This window comes from Polyodon spathula, chromosome 1, assembly GCF_017654505.1.
Source record: "Polyodon spathula isolate WHYD16114869_AA chromosome 1, ASM1765450v1, whole genome shotgun sequence".
NCBI lineage: Eukaryota > Metazoa > Chordata > Actinopteri > Acipenseriformes > Polyodontidae > Polyodon > Polyodon spathula.
Window position 1 is genome coordinate 29,674,707 of NC_054534.1, and position 18,763 is coordinate 29,693,469.

At 36.9% G+C, this 18,763-nt stretch overlaps 1 protein-coding gene across 4 annotated transcripts in view; it reads left to right on the forward strand.

Moving 5' to 3' along the window:
- The window catches only part of LOC121316974 (erbin-like), a 92,195-nt gene that overhangs the window by 61,672 nt on the left and 11,760 nt on the right, over positions 1-18,763 (forward strand). For 3 of the 4 annotated variants that reach the window (XM_041252450.1, XM_041252443.1, XM_041252434.1), the window contains 12 exons: positions 116-245; positions 3,309-3,424; positions 4,882-4,951; positions 6,014-6,113; positions 6,928-7,049; positions 9,179-9,349; positions 9,942-10,124; positions 11,052-11,169; positions 11,743-11,926; positions 13,225-14,821; positions 16,073-16,216; positions 17,693-17,776. In XM_041252450.1, the coding sequence (XP_041108384.1) occupies positions 116-245; positions 3,309-3,424; positions 4,882-4,951; positions 6,014-6,113; positions 6,928-7,049; positions 9,179-9,349; positions 9,942-10,124; positions 11,052-11,169; positions 11,743-11,926; positions 13,225-14,821; positions 16,073-16,216; positions 17,693-17,776 (3,019 nt within the window). The remainder of the gene's footprint in view (positions 1-115; positions 246-3,308; positions 3,425-4,881; positions 4,952-6,013; positions 6,114-6,927; positions 7,050-9,178; positions 9,350-9,941; positions 10,125-11,051; positions 11,170-11,742; positions 11,927-13,224; positions 14,822-16,072; positions 16,217-17,692; positions 17,777-18,763) is intronic. The other variant, XM_041252460.1, reaches the window with a different exon arrangement.

Here is an 18,763-nt window from a genome sequence, read left to right on the forward strand (position 1 = left end):
TCCTGAAAAGCTAATTGAGCTGTGTCCAGTCTTTTCATAAAAAGTATTACGTGTGGAAAACACTAATGTATGTGGGTCTCTTGTGAGTGATCTTTACACTTTATACTTTTTGTAGACTCACATCCCTGGAAGAACTTGATTGCAGTTTTAATGAGATAGAAGCCTTGCCGTCATCCATTGGGCAGTTCACCAACCTCCGGACCTTTGCTGCAGATCACAACTTTCTGACACAGCTGCCTCCTGAGGTAAACCACATTTTAGTCTGGAACATACAAGTCAGGCCCATTTCTGGAAGACGTGGCAATGTCAAACAATTTGTTTGAATGGAAGACTTTGTTCACTTCACATGCGTTCATTGTCTGAATAACTAATTAAATTGCCAATGATTTATATATTTCCATCTGCACTATAAAAGTTTTTCTTATCTTGTTTCATCCATATCTTCAGAACACACAATCAACATAGTGTGGTCTTCAGTGTATTTGTTCCAGTATGAAACTGGGGCAGCAGACAGACATTGCAGAGTGATTTGCCTCCATGTATCACATTTACTATACAGTAGTCTAATTTTCTTAAATTAACCTTTCTATAATATTGTTCACATACTATAATCAATGCACAGCCCTCCTTTTTGCATTCATTTATTTATTTTTTTCCCCTGAAATCTGGGCTTCAAATCATGTGTCCGTGAAAGCAACTGGGCTGAAGTGAACTCAGTACATCTCAGTATATCTTTTAAATTCATACTGTGACGGTCCCGGTTCAAATCACAAAAACGTAAGAAAAATCTTCACTCATAAATGCTAGTTCAGGATACCAGTGCTTCAGCCCCAGTAATGTGGCTTGGGATTCCATACTTTCACCACAACAAAATGCTTCCTAACCTCTGTCCTAAGGCTGTCTCCATTCAGTTTCCAGTTACAGTAATCTGTCGTATCTGCCCATCACATATGCGCCCTAACAGCTTATCCGTGATGATCAAGCTCTTCAGCAATGAAAAATGGCTACAGGAAAGAGTGTTGTGCTTATAATTGAAAACATAAAAAAAATGTGTAAATCTATGCATTTTGCTACTGTGTAAATTACCTGACGCTAATGTAAATGTATACAGCACTGTGACAGACGTGTACTCCCTGAAAGCAGCTGGGACATGGAACAGGAGACCCGCAGGAAGGCTTGCCCTGTGCTGAGCTGATTGGGTGAATCTCAAAACAATTGTGTTAATACAGTAATTGTTACAGCTGTGTATAAAGGCATTTTAAAATGGGATTCATTTATCGGTCTTTACTCTGGTCCCACCGCAGTCAGGTACGCGACGGACTACTGCATGTCCTCTGGTCTTGGTCTCTGTGCTGTGCTTAAAATATTAAGTTGAAAGTTTGTTCACTAGCCAGGGATTCGAAGATTGTTTTAAACCTTCGAAGGTTCGTCAGATGCCATTCACGCACTGTGTGTTTTTTTTTTTTCCCTGTTTAACAAAAACTGTTTTGACAGTGTGTGAATATTCTAAATCACACATTAAATGTCATTCACATGCAACATTCAATCTTTTAATTTGTATAATGCATATTACGTAAACAAAAGTTGGTACTAAAATCCGCTACCAAGTCGTTATACATATAGCAGCTCTACATGGTGCTGCTCCCATGTATGGAGTAGGGTATAGTATCCAAAGCAGTGGGTGGGTACCTCTAGTGGCTGTATTGCTTCAGCAGAATAGGTACTGAATACCTAGTGTACAAGACAGGTGTAAGAGAAATGCTATGGTAGAATATGTTTGCGTATATTTTGTATGTTTCAAACACTAATCATTTTTATTATTTCGAAAACTGATCACCATCCGCCCATTCCCCTTCCAGCTTGTGTGATCCAGAGGCAAAAGTTGAATGTTAACAGTGCAAGTGACTCATATCATGGAGGCATAACCAATCTCTGGGGTCACTTGACAAGCCTAAGTTCATATTGTAGTTATTATTATTATTATTATTATTATTATTAGTAGTAGTAGTTGTAGTCGTAGTAGAAGCTTTGTTTTGCCCAAGTCCGCTGCAGTTGGTGCTGCTGCAATGCAAGCTTACTGTATATATTGCAAGCAGCATCAATTGTGTAAATAAACATGTATTTTTATTTAAATTATAAAAACAGTTACTGTTCTATATAACATATTTTTAAAATGTTCTATTTTATATGGATTACCTGTAAAAATAGGTTTTTCAATCAAATATAAACAAGTAGCTATGGTGACGTCGCCAGTAAATTATGCAAATGAGTACCATCGAAGAGTTCCTTCTTTCGGTAATGTGTTCTGAACCTTCAAAGGTCAGAATGTACACTTCGTTGCAGCCCTACAATTTGATATTACTCTGTTGCTGATGAAAACTAATGGGATCCATTTCAAATGGGTTTAAACTCAATCCCAGTGGCAGGTGGAAACCAGCCAAGCCTTGCATTGAGTTATCCAGTCCTTGTATAATTTTATTTTAGTTGTTAACCAAGATAAAGGCATTAAAAGATTTTAATATAATTTTTTTTTTTTTTTATTAACTTTTATATATCTATAAATAGCTTTTGAGGCAGCATTTGAAAATTAGGTAATTTGTAAACCATTTTATTGAGCAGCTAATGCATTTCAGGTTTTACATATTGGCCAGCAGTATTCATTTTACAGTTTAAAACAAAGAACACTTGGCACTTGCCACCTAACTTGTATTGCTTATAAAATACTGTTGCTATTGTGAAATAAACAGAATCAAATGTAAATTCAGTAGTCTTTATTTTTGCTGACTGATTTTACAGGAACTCTTGAAAACTAGTGGAGGGAGTATTAGTGTGTGGTCAATTATACAGTAGTTTCAGAAGTGTGATTCATAACTCTCGTCTTGAGGGTCTTTTCAGAGTATTAAAGAAGAAGAAGACTGGTTCAGTACAATTATTCAGGGTTAATATTTTCAATATCCTACTGTTGCAAGAATAGTGTCCCCTATAACAAATTAGAAATTTCAGCTGTTGACACCTTTTCAAACTGCATTGCGTGGTCTTCAGGAGTAAGTCGACTATGGGTAAAATTAAACTGTTGAGGTAAAGAGGCTTATGTGGTTGGTCAGCCACAAAACTGATACCACCTGTAAAGACTTGAATCCACTTCACAGCCTGAGCATGAACAGATTCATTTTAAAATCTTGCTTTTAGATCTTTTAGAAAAGCACTATAGAAACACAAATAGTATATATTTTTTACATTTTGGTAGAGTACTGTATACAAAAACACCATGTACATTCATGGGTATGTTGTGTCTTCATTAACTTCAGGTTGGTAACTGGAAGAATGCAACCGTGCTGTTTCTACACTCAAACAAACTGGAGTCTCTGCCAGAGGAAATGGGCGAAATGCAGAAACTTAAAGTTGTCAATCTGAGCGACAACAGGTGGGTGAAATTGACATGGTGAAGATATTTTATCTCTTTTTATTCTTGAGTTTACAGTAATCATACGTGCATACATTACTTATCCGTTTGTATGAACTGGTCCCATTCAAATGTTGAATCTTTTAAAAAATATATGTTTTATATTAAGTTATGCATCAAATCAAATTCATTAGTTACATGCAATTCCCTTATTTTATCAGCAGGATTGCTTGTCCTTGCATCAAAGTAAGTGAACTAATGTTTCTCAGTCACATTACTGATTTGTGTTTTTGACTGTAGTACATTTAAATTAAATTGCATTATAAAAGATTTTCACGGTTTAGGAAAACTTGTCTTGATAAACTGTGGCTAATTACCATGCAATAATACTTGTGGAGGACTGGCTGATCCCGATGGTTTCCCCACAGTGGACTGAAATCTACCAAGAGAGTAGAATGTAGAACGTGCCACTGCTTTAAGTGAAGTGATGCTGAAATAACCTGCATACTTCAGTGACTCCCAGGTTCTTGAAAGCTAGCAAACACTGGTTCCTCAGAAAGGGCAATAAAGAATACACTGATCATGAGTCATGTCTGTATTTTCCTGAATATTTGTAACAGTATCTGTACCCTTCCCCTTTGGGGTCTTATTAATGGCAGATGCATGCTGTGGGGGACACAGGCCTTTTTTTTTAGATTTGTATAATTATGCACTCTCTAGCTGAAGTGATGGTAACAGCAGCTCCTAAGTACAGGACTACATGCAAAACACTAGAAATACCAAAGTAACACAAACTACTTGTTTGTCTTGTAGAGATGTATTTAATCTGATTTAATTGTCAAGCTTGTTTTATGCAGCTTATTTTAACTGCTGCATTTTCTTTTTTCATTTTGCCACTAAAATTGACTATCGGAACTGAACTGACCAGTAAAAATTATTTACCATTGAAATTCATTTGAACATCTGATTTTAAGCACCAAGATTTTGATCTTTAGCACATTTATTGTTCTGTCTCGACCAGTTAGACAAGTGTTTTTTTTTTTTTTTTTTTTATTGCACCCTTGTGAGGCATTAAGGTCAATCTTTATAATTAGTACCTCCATTTCTTGCATGAAGGGACTTGAATACTGTAAAATATACAATCATCAGGCTAGAAGTTTAGTCTATCGGCAGGAGAGACAACTAAGGTTGTGTTGGCTCCCTAATGTATTTTATAAATTTTAAAAAACCCTGAATGTGTGGTCCCCTGGTAAAGAGAAAAGACCTGTACCACTAAAGAATCTTTAATTACTTTTTTCCACTTGGGCTTCATGTACGTGACTGCTCGGCATTTTAGTCTTATCTGATTCGGAGCTGACTAATGGCTTGAGTAAAATACCTACACATCAGCCCAGCTGAAAGTGTTTTGTTTCAATACCCATGCTAATTTCTGCTCATTTTTGCATTAACTGGACCATGCAATTCAATTTCCTCCACAGGCTGAAGAATTTACCCTTTACCTTTACCAAACTGAGCCAGCTGACAGCAATGTGGTTGTCGGAAAACCAGGTGGGTGGATGTGGTTGTTCTTTTTTAATTCATTTAAGCTTGAATTTCTGGATAGTTTTCCTCATTCGCCCTCTTCTCCATCTTATTATTCCTTACACACTATTGACGACTCATGTTGTCTTCCATTGGGACAGCAGTCTTTACCATGGCTGTGGTTAATGTTATCCTTTTTGTTTGTTTTTGTTTTGCTGACTTGAAGTTTACTGCATGTAGTACAAGACAAATCAGACTGTGTGTGGATAGCTTATGGGTCGGATACTTACATTTTCATGGAGTATTTGTACATACTATAGCTTGGTGCATGTATCTGCCGAACAGGGGATTTTGTTGTGATGCTGGTGATGTAACAGATCTCAGTACATAACTATGGTGTTTTTAATGGAGCACCATGAGAATGACACAGGTGATAACATCTGTTTGACTCAGTGACAAAGGCAAACAGGTTTCAAGTGGAGTGGAAGTTTATATCTCTGCTGCTAAAACTTATTGAGAGATGTAAACAATCTGGAAAAACAAGGCTTTAATTGAGGTCACAGAAGGATTAACCATGGCACAGTCAGTTCATTATATTTTAGTAATAAACTGAATGACACTGTACTGTATTACTAACCATTTTAATAACCAATGGTTACTGGGTACAGAATATTTTCTTATTAACATGAACTTTAGTAGTTTCTAAATCATTTAGATTTGTTGTCACAGATGTTTTTAAGTGAAAATTACCACTTGCCAGCTGGTCCATATGGATTGTTATCTATATGTGCAGATTACTCCTTTGAAAGCTGCTATTGTTAATATGCAATCAAGCCAGTTGATGTTGTGGGGTGAGCTTTGCAATGGGCTGTTTTATTACTAATGAGAACATTTAGTCTTAAATTGAGGCACTGTTCACATCCAACTACAAAAATTATGTGAATGTGACTGGAACTCATGTGGTAGTGCTTTTTAACTTAAAAAAAAAAAAAAAAAAAAAAAAAAAAGTTTGACAAACCTACTGAAGTACAGTACTGTAAATATGAAATATACTCTGATTCCTTTATGCTAATTACATTTCTCCTTCAGTCTAAGCCCCTTATACCTCTTCAGAAGGAGGAGGATGAGGATACACACAAAACCGTGCTTACCAACTACATGTTCCCTCAACAGCCAAGGACAGAAGATTGTAAGTTTAAACAGCTCGACTACAGAAGCAGCTTGGCTACAATGCTGATGTTACTTGGTCTTTTAATTCAATTAACATCTTAAGTAGCAACATTCAAATGCTATTTTTTTTAAACCCAGAGTGCTCTGTTGTGTCATATTTTAAGGGATTCATCTCTTGTTTCTACTATTAAGCACGTAATGCAATTGGAAAACACTTAATTATTCCTGACAAACTAAAAAGCTGAAAGATGATCCTGACTTGTGTCATAATGGGGAAAATGGAGGTAGAGGATTCACAGTTTTTTCTCACTTGTTCTAGGGAGGCAGTGTCTTGCAAAAAATTATTCTGATTCACTAATTTAGGTGCTGTGCTGGTAAAGTGTCAGACACGCACTAGCGCATTCAAAACACTGACTGATTATCTTATCCATAAAGGGTTATGCACTAAATAAGCATTAAGTTAGATTAATTTCTTCTTTTACTGCCCAACTCAAGACTGCTCTCCTTTGATGAAGATCAGATAGTGTCCTTTTAGTTTGTTGATTCCTTTTCACTCATTAGCCGCCCTAAAATCTAAATGTATCAGATGTATGTTTGCTATTTTTTATTCAATTTTATTTCCTGCTTGGTTTGTGAGATATTGCTGAATGTCAATAATGTGAGATTTCTTATCTTAAATTGATCAAATTAGTTTTAGTGCTGAACAGTTCCACAATTATTATATGGGCAGAAAAGACATTGGATAATGTTGCATCACTTTTACAGTGTGAGCGGCTCCCGTAATACATAGGAATAGTAATCTTGCTATTTTTTACTATCTTGTTTATTTCTAGTCTTGGCCAACTCTGATAATGAGAGCTTCAATCCTTTGTTGTGGGAGGAACAGAGGAAACAAAGAGCACAGGTGGCCTTTGAGTGTGATGAGGACAAAGATGAGAGGGAGACACCACCCAGGGTCAGTGTGTTTCCTGAAAATCAGTGTTGTTTATGAATAGGTTACACTTGTGTGGGCACTCATTGACAAGTTCTTGAGTGCTAATGAAGGCCATAACTCCAGAAAGAGCTGGTTCGCTGAGCTAATACTGTCACTGTTAGGGATGGGACGGTATGAAATGTGTACGGTATGATAACCGTTAAAAAAAATACCATGGTAACGTTAATATCACAGTATACAAAGGCTTTATCAAATAAAGGCTTAAAAGAAGAAAGACTAATGTAAATCGCTTAAATTACTGTAATTCACAAAAATAAAACCAGCAAATCACATTACTTTTCATGGAATGATTTAAACATTTGGTATTTAGTATTTTAATATGTCAAATAACTTTGTATGTTTCTTTTTTATAAAGACAATCAGAATAATAATTAAAAAAAAACCAAAACAAAACAAAAAACCTAAATTTGTACACTCTCAATGTTATACTACAACAGTATTAAGATCTATTATTTGCTCAAAATGACGTGGTGGTGTAGTTTGTTAAAACATTTTAACATATAAAATAAATTAAATAAATAAATAAATAAATAATACTTTTGTTTAGCTGATGGCAAATAGAATTGGGAAATGATCGGTCTTTTGCTTAAAACAAACATGTAACACAGGTTATTATTTAAGAGCACAAATGAGTCGTTTATTTTTTTCAACCGGATAAATAAAATATGTATAGCAAAAAAAAAAAAAAAAAAAAAAGTATTTTAATACTAAAACATGTTATTGGATATACATTTACGACATTGCACAAGTAAGCTTCCAATGATTATTACAGATATGGAGTTTGTAAAAAAAAAAAAAAAAAAAAAAAAAAAAAAAAGAAAAAAAAAAAAAAAAAAAAAAAAAAAAAAAAAAAAAAAAGATTTCTTCATTTACCTAAGAAAATTGGAATAGTGTTACAGCTAGTTTAAACAAAACTATGTTGATAATAAGTAGGCTATCCTGCTGTAGTTGCCGGTCTGCACTAGTTTTGTTTGAGACATTGGTCGTGTTCTTATAGCTCAGATTTCCGCAGTTCTGCACAGTGCTGCACTGAATCGCGGAGATGCGCTGTAGACGTCACTCAACACCCACAGAAATCTGTGCAGATTCTGCGTAGCCCAGCACAGCTTTGAAATGTTACTGTGGGAGGCTGGCTGCGGCTGTGAACCAAAGGGACGATGCAGAGATCACGAGTGACCTGCTAATCATAATGCAAATAACTACTAAAACTACTGCTGCCACCTTGTTAGCGGAGGCGAACAATATTTTATCATTATACAATGAAGCCATGAACAGCCTTGTCAACGCTATATTAAATAAATAAATCAATTATTTATTTAAATAAATAATGTGCTAAATCTTTAAGTGATGTATAATTATACAATAAAGGTAATGTTTATCTATTACACTAAACTGACAATCCAGATAATCCAGACAAATATAGCACGTTGAAAATGTGTGCTACGCTGCAAGGTTTGGAGAAGGCGTTTCACTAAAAGTTGCTTGCGAGGTCAGAAAGACAGACAGCAGCCAAGAGCAGCCGACACAGCCATCTCTGGGTAACCGAACGCAGCAATTGAAATGTGTATTCTGTGTCGTTGACAGTTTTCTTCAAAACCATTATCAAAATACAGTATCAGTTCACAAAAAGATCTTCCTCAGACACTTTGCTAAGGCTGCAAGTACCATCGCTTAATTTAGAAGAAATGTGTTTGCAGTTGAAAAAAGCATTAACAGGTGTATAACCGAATTACGATAATTGTGGTGTAGAATAAAAGAAACCGTATTAATACCGTAATGTACCTAAACCGCTGTAAACTGAAAAACCGGTATATCGACCCATCCCTCTTCACTGTCGTTGGGACACCTATAATGTGTTGCTTATATATCCTTGGTGGGTGGTAGATGATTTATTATTTATTTATTTATTTATTTTGTATACCTTATGCAAGTCTTTGTAGAAAATAGTATATAAGATATATATATATAGTAGTTCTAAAAATAAAAATAAATGTTAGTAAGCTTAATTTGTTACCTCTACAAAGACATCCCTTTTGAGGTGTGGTTGTTTTCATGAATCAGAGTTGATTTGTCTTCTGTCTGGAACACAGGAGGGGAATCTGAAGCGCTACCCAACGCCTTACCCAGAGGAACTAAAAAATATGGTGAAAACTGCACACACTATAGCCCATCGACTCAAAGAGGATGAGTCGTCAGAGTCTGAAAAAGAAATAAGACAGAACGAAGATACGGCTGTTACAGTGAACGATGTAGGTGTAAAGGTAAGGACACCAGGAGTGACTAGGGTTGGACCTACTAGATTATTAACGATCCGCACAGTTAGTGAGGTGTCCCGAGTCAAAGGAACTTAAAAGACAAGTGAATTATTCACAGGTAATGACCACTGTGGAATTTATCGGTGCTATTATAAACCAATCAGATGTTTTTGTGTGTGAAGACGTGTTTTTAAGGTTGTATTTTTGACTGGATTGCTAAGCCTGAGGGCATCTGAGATGATCCATGAGGAAGGCTTCCACGAAAAAAAAAATTGTAAACGTGTTAACTACCTGCAATAAATTGGTATGTGCTGTTAAACCGTTTACAGCATAGGGTTTGTGCCGTATGTCATCTTACAGCCAAGAATTTTGACATTTTTTTGTTTACCCCACTATCTTTTAAAATGCTATTTAAAAACAACTTATTTGAGACATTAAAGTGAAAAAAAAAAAAAAAAACTTTGTTAAAATGTAATTTAAAAGGCAGAAACTGCACCTGCCTTCTCAGATTATAGAGCCACCAGTTGGCAATTTATTGAGAGAGTGCATTATCCCATTTTCCAACTCTGCATCAGAAACTTTCATTCTGCATTCTTAGGCTTCAGGGAATAACTGTGCAAGTGGAAAAAACCTGGAAAGCAATCCAAATGCAACTGTGAATTGTGTGCTAAAACCCAGTGAACTTGATTCTAAGGACACTAAAGAGACTTCACAGACGGCTGCACTTGTTAAGACCTCTGAGAACATTCGAGCTAGAATCAACCATGAAGACACACTTGAGGTATGGCATTGTGACAGACTCTGAAGCCGGCATGGGGATATTTTTTTTTTTAACTAACAGTGACAACAGCAGAAAATACACTTCCATACAAATTGAGCCCCCCTCCCAGTATTGCATATGTTCTGCTATACACCTTGTTGTTCTTTTAATATTGTTTTTGCAACCAAGGTTTTTGTATATTGTTTGAGAGTAACTCATAGTGACACTTAATTTAATTGGGAGGGTGGTGGGAAATGGTAATGTGAAAGTGCTTCAGGAGAATTTCTTGGAAATTATATGGACTGTATAGAAGGATAGGCTGCAAACCATAATACAAAATAGTATGAAAAGAAAAATAAATAAGTAAATGAAATGACCCAACTAATGACTTATTTTCTCTTCCTTTGTTTCACATTTAATAACACATGAAGTCCCATTCTGGATATAACATCATCTGCTACAGCTAGAGGTGTATCCAGGATTACGGTTACGGGGTTACACTGACTGTTTACGTCGGAGTTCAGCACTGAAACGGGTGTTGTGCTTTGGCTCTGCATTGTGGTGAAAGATGTAAAGTTAACTGGAAAGGCCATTGGAGTCAATCAGCCTAACAGATATCAAAGTGGAATTTATCATGGTTTTAGCACTGGCAGCAGCATTATTACTACTCTCACCCCATGTTGATGAAGATATTTTTGTTTCCTTATATCCACTGTTTTTACATGGTTTGTAATTACTCCCTGTGCGGTAGGTCACATTGCCTCATTGCAGCTGGACCAATAGTGTAAGACTGAAGCACAGCATGGGAAGTGATTTTAATACTTTAAATATCAACATATTCCACATATAAGCATAAATTCAAGATTAGAATCAAAAGATCTTCAACATAAGAAGTATGTCATGAATCTGTAACCCTTTACATCAATAAATTTAAATCCTTGCTTTCAGGACTCTGAAGACCTGTCCTCTGATGAAGAGGAGATGAAGATTGCAGAGTTGCGACCTCCGCTTATTGAGATCTCTATTAATCAGCCCAAAGTGGTGGCACTAAGTAAGGATAAGAAAGGTAAGTAAACGGATTATGCACAGCAGACTTTCTTTTGACTTTAATTTGTAGAGGAAGATAACATGTTGTGTAAAAGTGTTCTACAGCCAGTATCATTAATATTCTACTAAAGTTTGAAAAGGCATATAAACATTGAAATCCATGTTAGGTGCAAGCTCTGTATGCAGGGGATAAAAAGGGCGGATATTTTTTATTTCTTCCTATCTGAGTGGTTTTGATTTGAGACTGAAATGGGATTGTGTAGGTCATATATGGGACATGATGTATCAAAGATTTAAATTTAAAACCGAACTGGAGCAGCTGATCCATGCAGGCCGTAGCCCTCAAGACCTGTTATTAGGATATTGTACGATGTGTCACAACTACAATTTTAGCTCTGGTATATCTTGACAACTGCTCATCCACTTATGATGAAACACGATGCGAGTGGTTTATTGTTAGTACTGAGGGTTAGGAACCAAGGCCTGGTTCTGGCCTCTTATTGGGTGAGGTTATATTTCGCCCCAGTGTGAAGAAACTTTCCAGATGCACTTTGGTATCTCTTCCATAAACGCTTATTATCTCTATTTATAGATGAAAGTAAAGATGCTGATTCTTTATTGGATGAGACTGTTGCAAACAGTAACCAGAACAACAGCAACTGCTCCTCGCCATCTCGCATGTCAGACTCTGTGTCCCTGACAACAGACAGTAGCCAGGACACTTCCCTCTGCACTCCAGAGAAAGAGGCAAAGGTTATGATTATAACCAAGATCAGGTAAATACAGTTAGGTACATCCTATTGTGTGTTTTATTTCTCAACCACTTAATGCCAGTGGCTAACAGCTCATACATATCCATTCTGACATGTTTCAATTATAGGCCTTTTTAAATGCAATTGTTTACAGTTTTATAATTTTGTGCATAAACTTTAGTGTACTGAATGCTACAAAGACATTAAATACTGGCTACTTTACTGTATATAGCCAATCATTTTAACACTCTAATGTTCTATCAGGGCTAGAAGTTCACGTTTAAAGCAGTAGTGAGGATTTGCTACCTGCCTGGAAAATAGGTAGCAAAATGGTCTTCGGCAGCAGTTTATTCAACTAATAATATATAAAAATAATAAAAAAATAAAAAATAAACACCTACCTACTGTTTTAAATGGACCGAATATCCCAAACTATTACATAGTAGGCCTATATTTAAATCAGAAAGTATTTATTGAAACCTCCTTGTGCTCAACTAAGTAATGGAACTAATGCAATTCTTTGTCAATGTATTTTGTTTTATCCTCTAAGTTCTACAAGAATACAACCATATCTGTCATCTAAGCATTTTTGTGCCATTAGTATGGTTAACCAGGTTGTTTCATCGATGCAAATTCAGTGGTATGAAATTGTCCTCTTTTTGTCTTCAGTTGTTGACTGAGATTTTGATAACTAACAAATCATACTCGCCTATAAAGACAGCGATTTAAAAATAATAAGTAAATTAATTAAAAAAATAAAAATGGTCGGCCAGGGTGTCCTCTGCTCGCCACTCACCAGCTACCCCTGTAGTCTGGCCGGGCGCCTGTGGGCTTGCCTGTTAGCTGGCCGGGAGCTGCGTTGTCCTCCTACGCTGTAGCTCCTGGGCGGCTGCATGGTGAATCCGCAGTGTGTAAAGAAGCGGTCGGCTGACTGCACATGCTTCAGAGGCCAGCGTGTGTTCGTCTTCGCCACTCCCGAGTCAGTGCAGGAGTGGTAGCGGTGAGTCGAGCATAAATGAATAATTGGCCATTTCAAATTGGGAGAAAATATTAAAAATAATTGGCAACGACTAAGTATTAAAAAAAAAAAAAAAAAAAAAAAAAAACACAGCTGAGAAATTGTTACAGATCTTTTGCAACCAAATATGTTAGAGCGTGTGTGAAGGGGTTTTAAGTGATTTGTCATGTTTGAAATATACAATAGTGAAAAAATAAGTATTTCCCAGGCTGTTTTTATTGTTGTTGCAAAATGTATGCGTAAACTCTTCTAGCCATTTTAAATTAAATCAGCATTTGACTCCAGAATGTCTTTTTTTTTCTAGACAAGATGATGAAAATTCAAATCAGTTGAAGGAAACAGCACTCCTCCTTCAGAATGGGAATGGTTCGGACACCTCTCTGCAGGCCATTCTGAAAAATCAACAGGAAAAGAAGGTGCAAAAGGAAGCCATCAAAATGTCAGATTTTGAGTTCACAGTGGACGAGAAACTGTCCCTCATAGACAGGGGTATGGATTTAAATAATGGGATGGAAGTTTCTTACAACAAATGGGATGAAATCAATATGAATATATCTAAGCTCTCTCCAGATAATATGGAAAGGTTAAATACCCTGGAAAAGACCAAGAACACAGTCCGGGAAGACTTAAAAAATAAGTCTTTGCTTAACAACAATGCTGAACAAGCTGCAGAATACTACTTGGAGAATGGTAACCAATGTCCTACACAGGCTCTTTCTAATCATCTCAGTGGTCGATTTGAAGAAACTCCCAGTTCTCCAACTAAGTTTGAGATGGTGAGAACTGCTGCAGTCGGTGTAACAGCAAGTGCAGATATGTCTGTCTCTAGGAGCACTGAGGAACTGTCCCCACAGAAGCGGGGGCCTTTGGGACCTGTGGTGAAATCTCAAAGTGTAACCAACATCGAGCCAGGAGCGCTTAAAATATACCACATTGTTGGCGATAACGGACCACATGAGCCAAATGCTCCTGGAAGAGTACCTGCAGCTAATGTTCAGGGGCAGAATATTGTCCGCAGCAAGTCGGCATCTCTACTTAATCACCAACCCCTGCAGGTCTACCCCGGCTCTTCCGCCTCTTCATCTGACCTTGTGTCCTGTACCAAAACTTTAACCAAACACGATCCCAACTTCAAACAACAAAGCGCCCAAGCAGGGAAGGGGCCCATGCCTGCTGGCATGCAGATGCCAGGGGGGCCTCAATATAACATCCAGTACTCAAGCAGCACAATGCCCAAAGAAGGCCCCTGGACTCAGAGAACAGCCATCCCACCAGAGCAAGGATATTTACCACCCCCTCGCCTGCAGTGGTCAGACAGTACTGACAGCTACATGAAACACACAGCCAACACAAACTACTCGAACCGCAACAATGCACAGGCCAGCTTGGGCTACAGCATGCAGCAACGGGGTCCGCCCAGACAAATGGAGATGTGGGAAGTCAATCCCCAGAAAGACAAATTTATGCCAGGTGGTCCCCGGAGCACCCTGCAGAGGCAGAGTAGCAATTCCTCCTCCACCTCAATGTCTCTTGGAGACCCGACACAACCCAGGCGCATCGCGGCCCCGGCTGGAGATTACTTAACTTACAGGGACATTCACAGCATGGGAAAGGGACCTCTGATGAACCAGGGGATGCAGAGACCCCTTTCCGCCAGGACCTACAGCATCGACAGCCCCAACATCCCCCGACCGCAAAGCGCACGGCCATCCGCACATGAGGTGCCTGAGAGAACGATGTCCATTAGTGATTTCAATTATTCAAGGACTAGCCCTACCAAGCGGTCCAACGTGAGGGTGAAATCAGAGCACTCGCTGCTCGACACACAAGAGGTCAGCAAGGTACCTGCCGACTGGAGAGATCAGGTGATGCGGCACATCGAGGCAAAAAAGTTAGAAAAGGTATGTGCTGTTCGTGCCAGAGTAATCCTTACTTCATTCCACAGGTACGGGAGGGAAAAGGCTTTCCTGACAGACAGAGTACAGAAAGCCTTTTAATGGTATGTGAACTCTAAAGAGGCAGTCATTTGTCTAGCTTTTTGGCTACGTTATTGAAATCATTAATGTTCTGATCTCAGCTTCAGGGTAGTCACACCTGTTTAAGTTTATTCTATCCTTTTAAGGATAGGGGTGAAGGACCCAGGCTACAGTTTTTATAAAGTCAGCTGTCATTCTTGTTATCTATCTGTTTCAAATTTCAAAATGCCAGTGAGATTTGTCATTTGTTCACAGATGAAACCTGGTTCTGGTAAATGTACGTAGGTCAAATAATAAGGCATGACAAGGTGCCCAAGGTCAAGTTAGGAATTAATAATTTCTCAAAAAACTACCAAGGATGGACACCTGCATTCTGCTACTTGGCTCAGTAAAAGCAATTTAACCGGTTTAGTTTATTTGTTTTGTTTTGCCAAGCATAATTAATTGGTCATTTAGCAGACGCTTTTATTCAGAGCGACTTAGAGACTAGGCGTTGAACTATCCATCAAACAACTACTTCTGCAGAGTCACTTACAGTAGACCTCTGTTTTATGTCTCATCCGAAAGATCTCAGAATATCATGTAGGGGGTGATATTTAAATGTAATTTAATATATTATATTGTATTATTGTATTATCAAAATACATGTCAGTTAGAACAAATAATATTGTCTGGCTAATAAAAATGCTGTGCATGTTTAATACCTTCTAAACAGATTGGGACAAGAATATGAATACAATTCTTTAAGTATGCTGCTTGTTTAAATCTAACAAGAACTAAAAAAAAAACGTCATATTAGATTGTTGATCAAGCTTGCCTCTTCAAAGTTTTTAACTTATTCTCGTCTGGTACAATATACTCACCATTTATTTTCTAATGGGGCCTTAAAGATGTGAACTTGAATGACTTACAGCTGCTATGTTTAGAAAATGTGTATACTTGCATGTCTTTGTATGTATAAATAACGCATGCCGGTTCCTTTCAGACCTCAAGAGCACGAACGGGGTGTCATTTTTGTATTTTCTTTGTATTTTTATTTCAGTGCATGCTGTTGGAGTCTGTGGTGTGGAGTTTTTTGTGTATTTGTGTTGTGCGAGTTCTCTATTAACATGTCCTGTGGATATCGCATGCTGTACTAAACTGTCTTGTGTTCAATCTGTGTTCCTCTTTATTTAGAATGTGCTGTCTAGGTCCTTTAATTCCAATTATGCTGCAGTTAGCAGCTTTCACTATGGCAGCTCTAGGGATCTGCATGGCAGCCAGGGCAGTGTTGCCTTTAGTGTTGCAGATGGAAGACTTTCCGGAGCACACATGTTCCGTGTGAGTACACTCAAAGTACATTAGGCTTGTCAAAAACTCTTTCTCTCATCCTCTTGTTTCAACCTGTTTGAAGAGGCATTCCACTTAAGTTTGTATTCATGCCGAAACATTCATTTGTTTAATACTGGTTCTTTTGGATGTGTATTTGGATAGTCCTAATTTACATCTACAGTAAAGTACAGTTTGTTTCCAGCAAGTACAGTTTGTGCAGAGAATCTGAAGTTGGAGTGGTTGAAATTGGGTTTACGGAATTAAAGTAAACCAATGCCTTTCTTCAAACACTTCATCAGCTCATGTGGAAATTACACATTCCCTGCTTGGTCTTTCTGCTACTGCAACACATCTTTAAAAACTAAATCAAACCTAGAGTGCATAGGTCTAGTGTAGTTTTGCTTATAGGGCTAATGTAGTTTTGCTTTCAGGAGAATCGCACTTTTTATTATTTTTTTTTTTTCCTATTTATGCTGTTCTGTCAGTGTCCTGAAATTGATTTATTTATTGAACTATTCTGAATCTTTGACAGTGTTCTATTATCCTGTTCTCTATTTCACTATTAAGACATGTTACTAAATATGTTTGCTTTAAATAGATTTCAAATGTAAATGTCTGTATAAATGAATCAAATACAGTTCATGGTAATGATGGCAGACAGCTCATTTCAAAAGGATTCATATCCAAGTTATTCAAGGCTTGGTGAAATCTATCCAGACTTTCTATGTAGTAGACTGATTCACGTGGTGCAGCAAGGATTACTATTTCTCTGCTATTTTTGAAGTCATCTAAAAATGAATTAATTCCAGTTCCTAGTGGAGAGCAAAAGTAACAAACAAAAACACAGACACACATTCGGGCAGTAGACACACAAATTCCTTACAAAAATATTAAATTACAAAATGCTATTTAAATATTCAATTCAGTCTTGGTGATGTCCCCTTTCTCAATTCATCACTATGCATCTCAAAGCTAATATTCTTACAAAAGCTGTTGCATATATTTAAATCTCCAAAGTACAAGTTCTTTTGAACACAAAAGGATCACCGTTAGGTATAGATCTGGTTTGGTGGAATTTTGCATTTCCAAAAGTGTTGTGCTAAACCAGCATTTACCAGATTAAGAACATTTTAAAATCTAAAAATGTATTTATTATCTATCGGAGTGGAGATAGAGTGTTTAAAATTCTGGCCTCATCTCGTTAGGATAATGACTGTATCGTTAAAACCGCTTGCTGGAAAAAGGAATGTGGCTACTCGTTATGAGGCCTATGAATCCCTTTTGAAAAATGAGTTGTCATTTATCTTGTCTCTTGGGTCGTTCCAATTATGACTGAGTATTTATGTACACATTGCACAGATATAGATATATATATATATATATATATATATATATATATATATATATATATATATATATATATATATATATATATATATATATATATATATATATATATATATAAAACAACTTTCACTCTGGCAGGACGAAGTCTTTTCTCCAAGATCGCCGGGCTACGAAATGGTTGTACATGGTCACAAGGATGTGTCTATGGACATTATGAGAAAAGTAAGGTATTTTTTTTTTTTTATCTTAAAATGAAATCATGCACAAAACTTAGAAGCAAGTATCAGATGTCGTAATTGCATTCATAATAGCAGCATGGTGCTCAAACGATTTGGGAAGGAGATAATTTTGTGTTTGGGTTTATAATCAGTACTTATATATATATAAAAACCAACCTGGCAAACACATTGAACTGTTTATATAAAGCTGTGATGCATGGAAGCATCATCTTTTAACACTGGATATAGTTTGCTACTACTGGGTTTGTTTGCTTGGTACTGTTTTTTGTCATGTTCAAATAGTTTACCACTTATTAGCAGTCCTTGCAATCCAGTTAGTACCCTGGATTCAGATCTGTAGACAGGAGATTTGGAGATGCATGGTATTAATTACACATTTAGTTTATGGGCTGGTCTCAACCCAGGCAATCAATACTGGACTCGGAGAGACTGAAATCTGTAGTGATGGATGTCTTAAAACGTTCTTTAAATCACAGAGAAAATTATTTATTTGTTATATATAAACTTTGTCATAGGCCTTTTTTTTGCCAACTATGTATATGTGTATTGCTTTGAGTGGACATATATCAGATGAATGGCGCTGACATTTTGTGTTGTGATCGGTAAAGCATTTAGTGACCTGTCACTATGACAGACAGCAGTTTTTCTATTACAGGGAAATCTGTCTGTGTACAAAACACTATTTTAAAGCTCCCATTGCATCTTAGGGATTCAAGCATGGTTGATGGATTGGTTATAAAAAATAAATAAATAAATAAGTTCCTCCTAAAAATGCTGCTCTTATTAGGTTGATTTGTTTACTACAGTTTTGTTTCATTGTCTGTAGAATAAATTATAATCTAGTCCTGGGTGACTAGTCATAATACATGGGTTTGTATAATCCATCCACTCTGATAGCTGTAACATTTTAATGAGCACATTTTAATATAATACAGTATCTAACCAGTCCAATTGGAAGTGTATTCTGGTT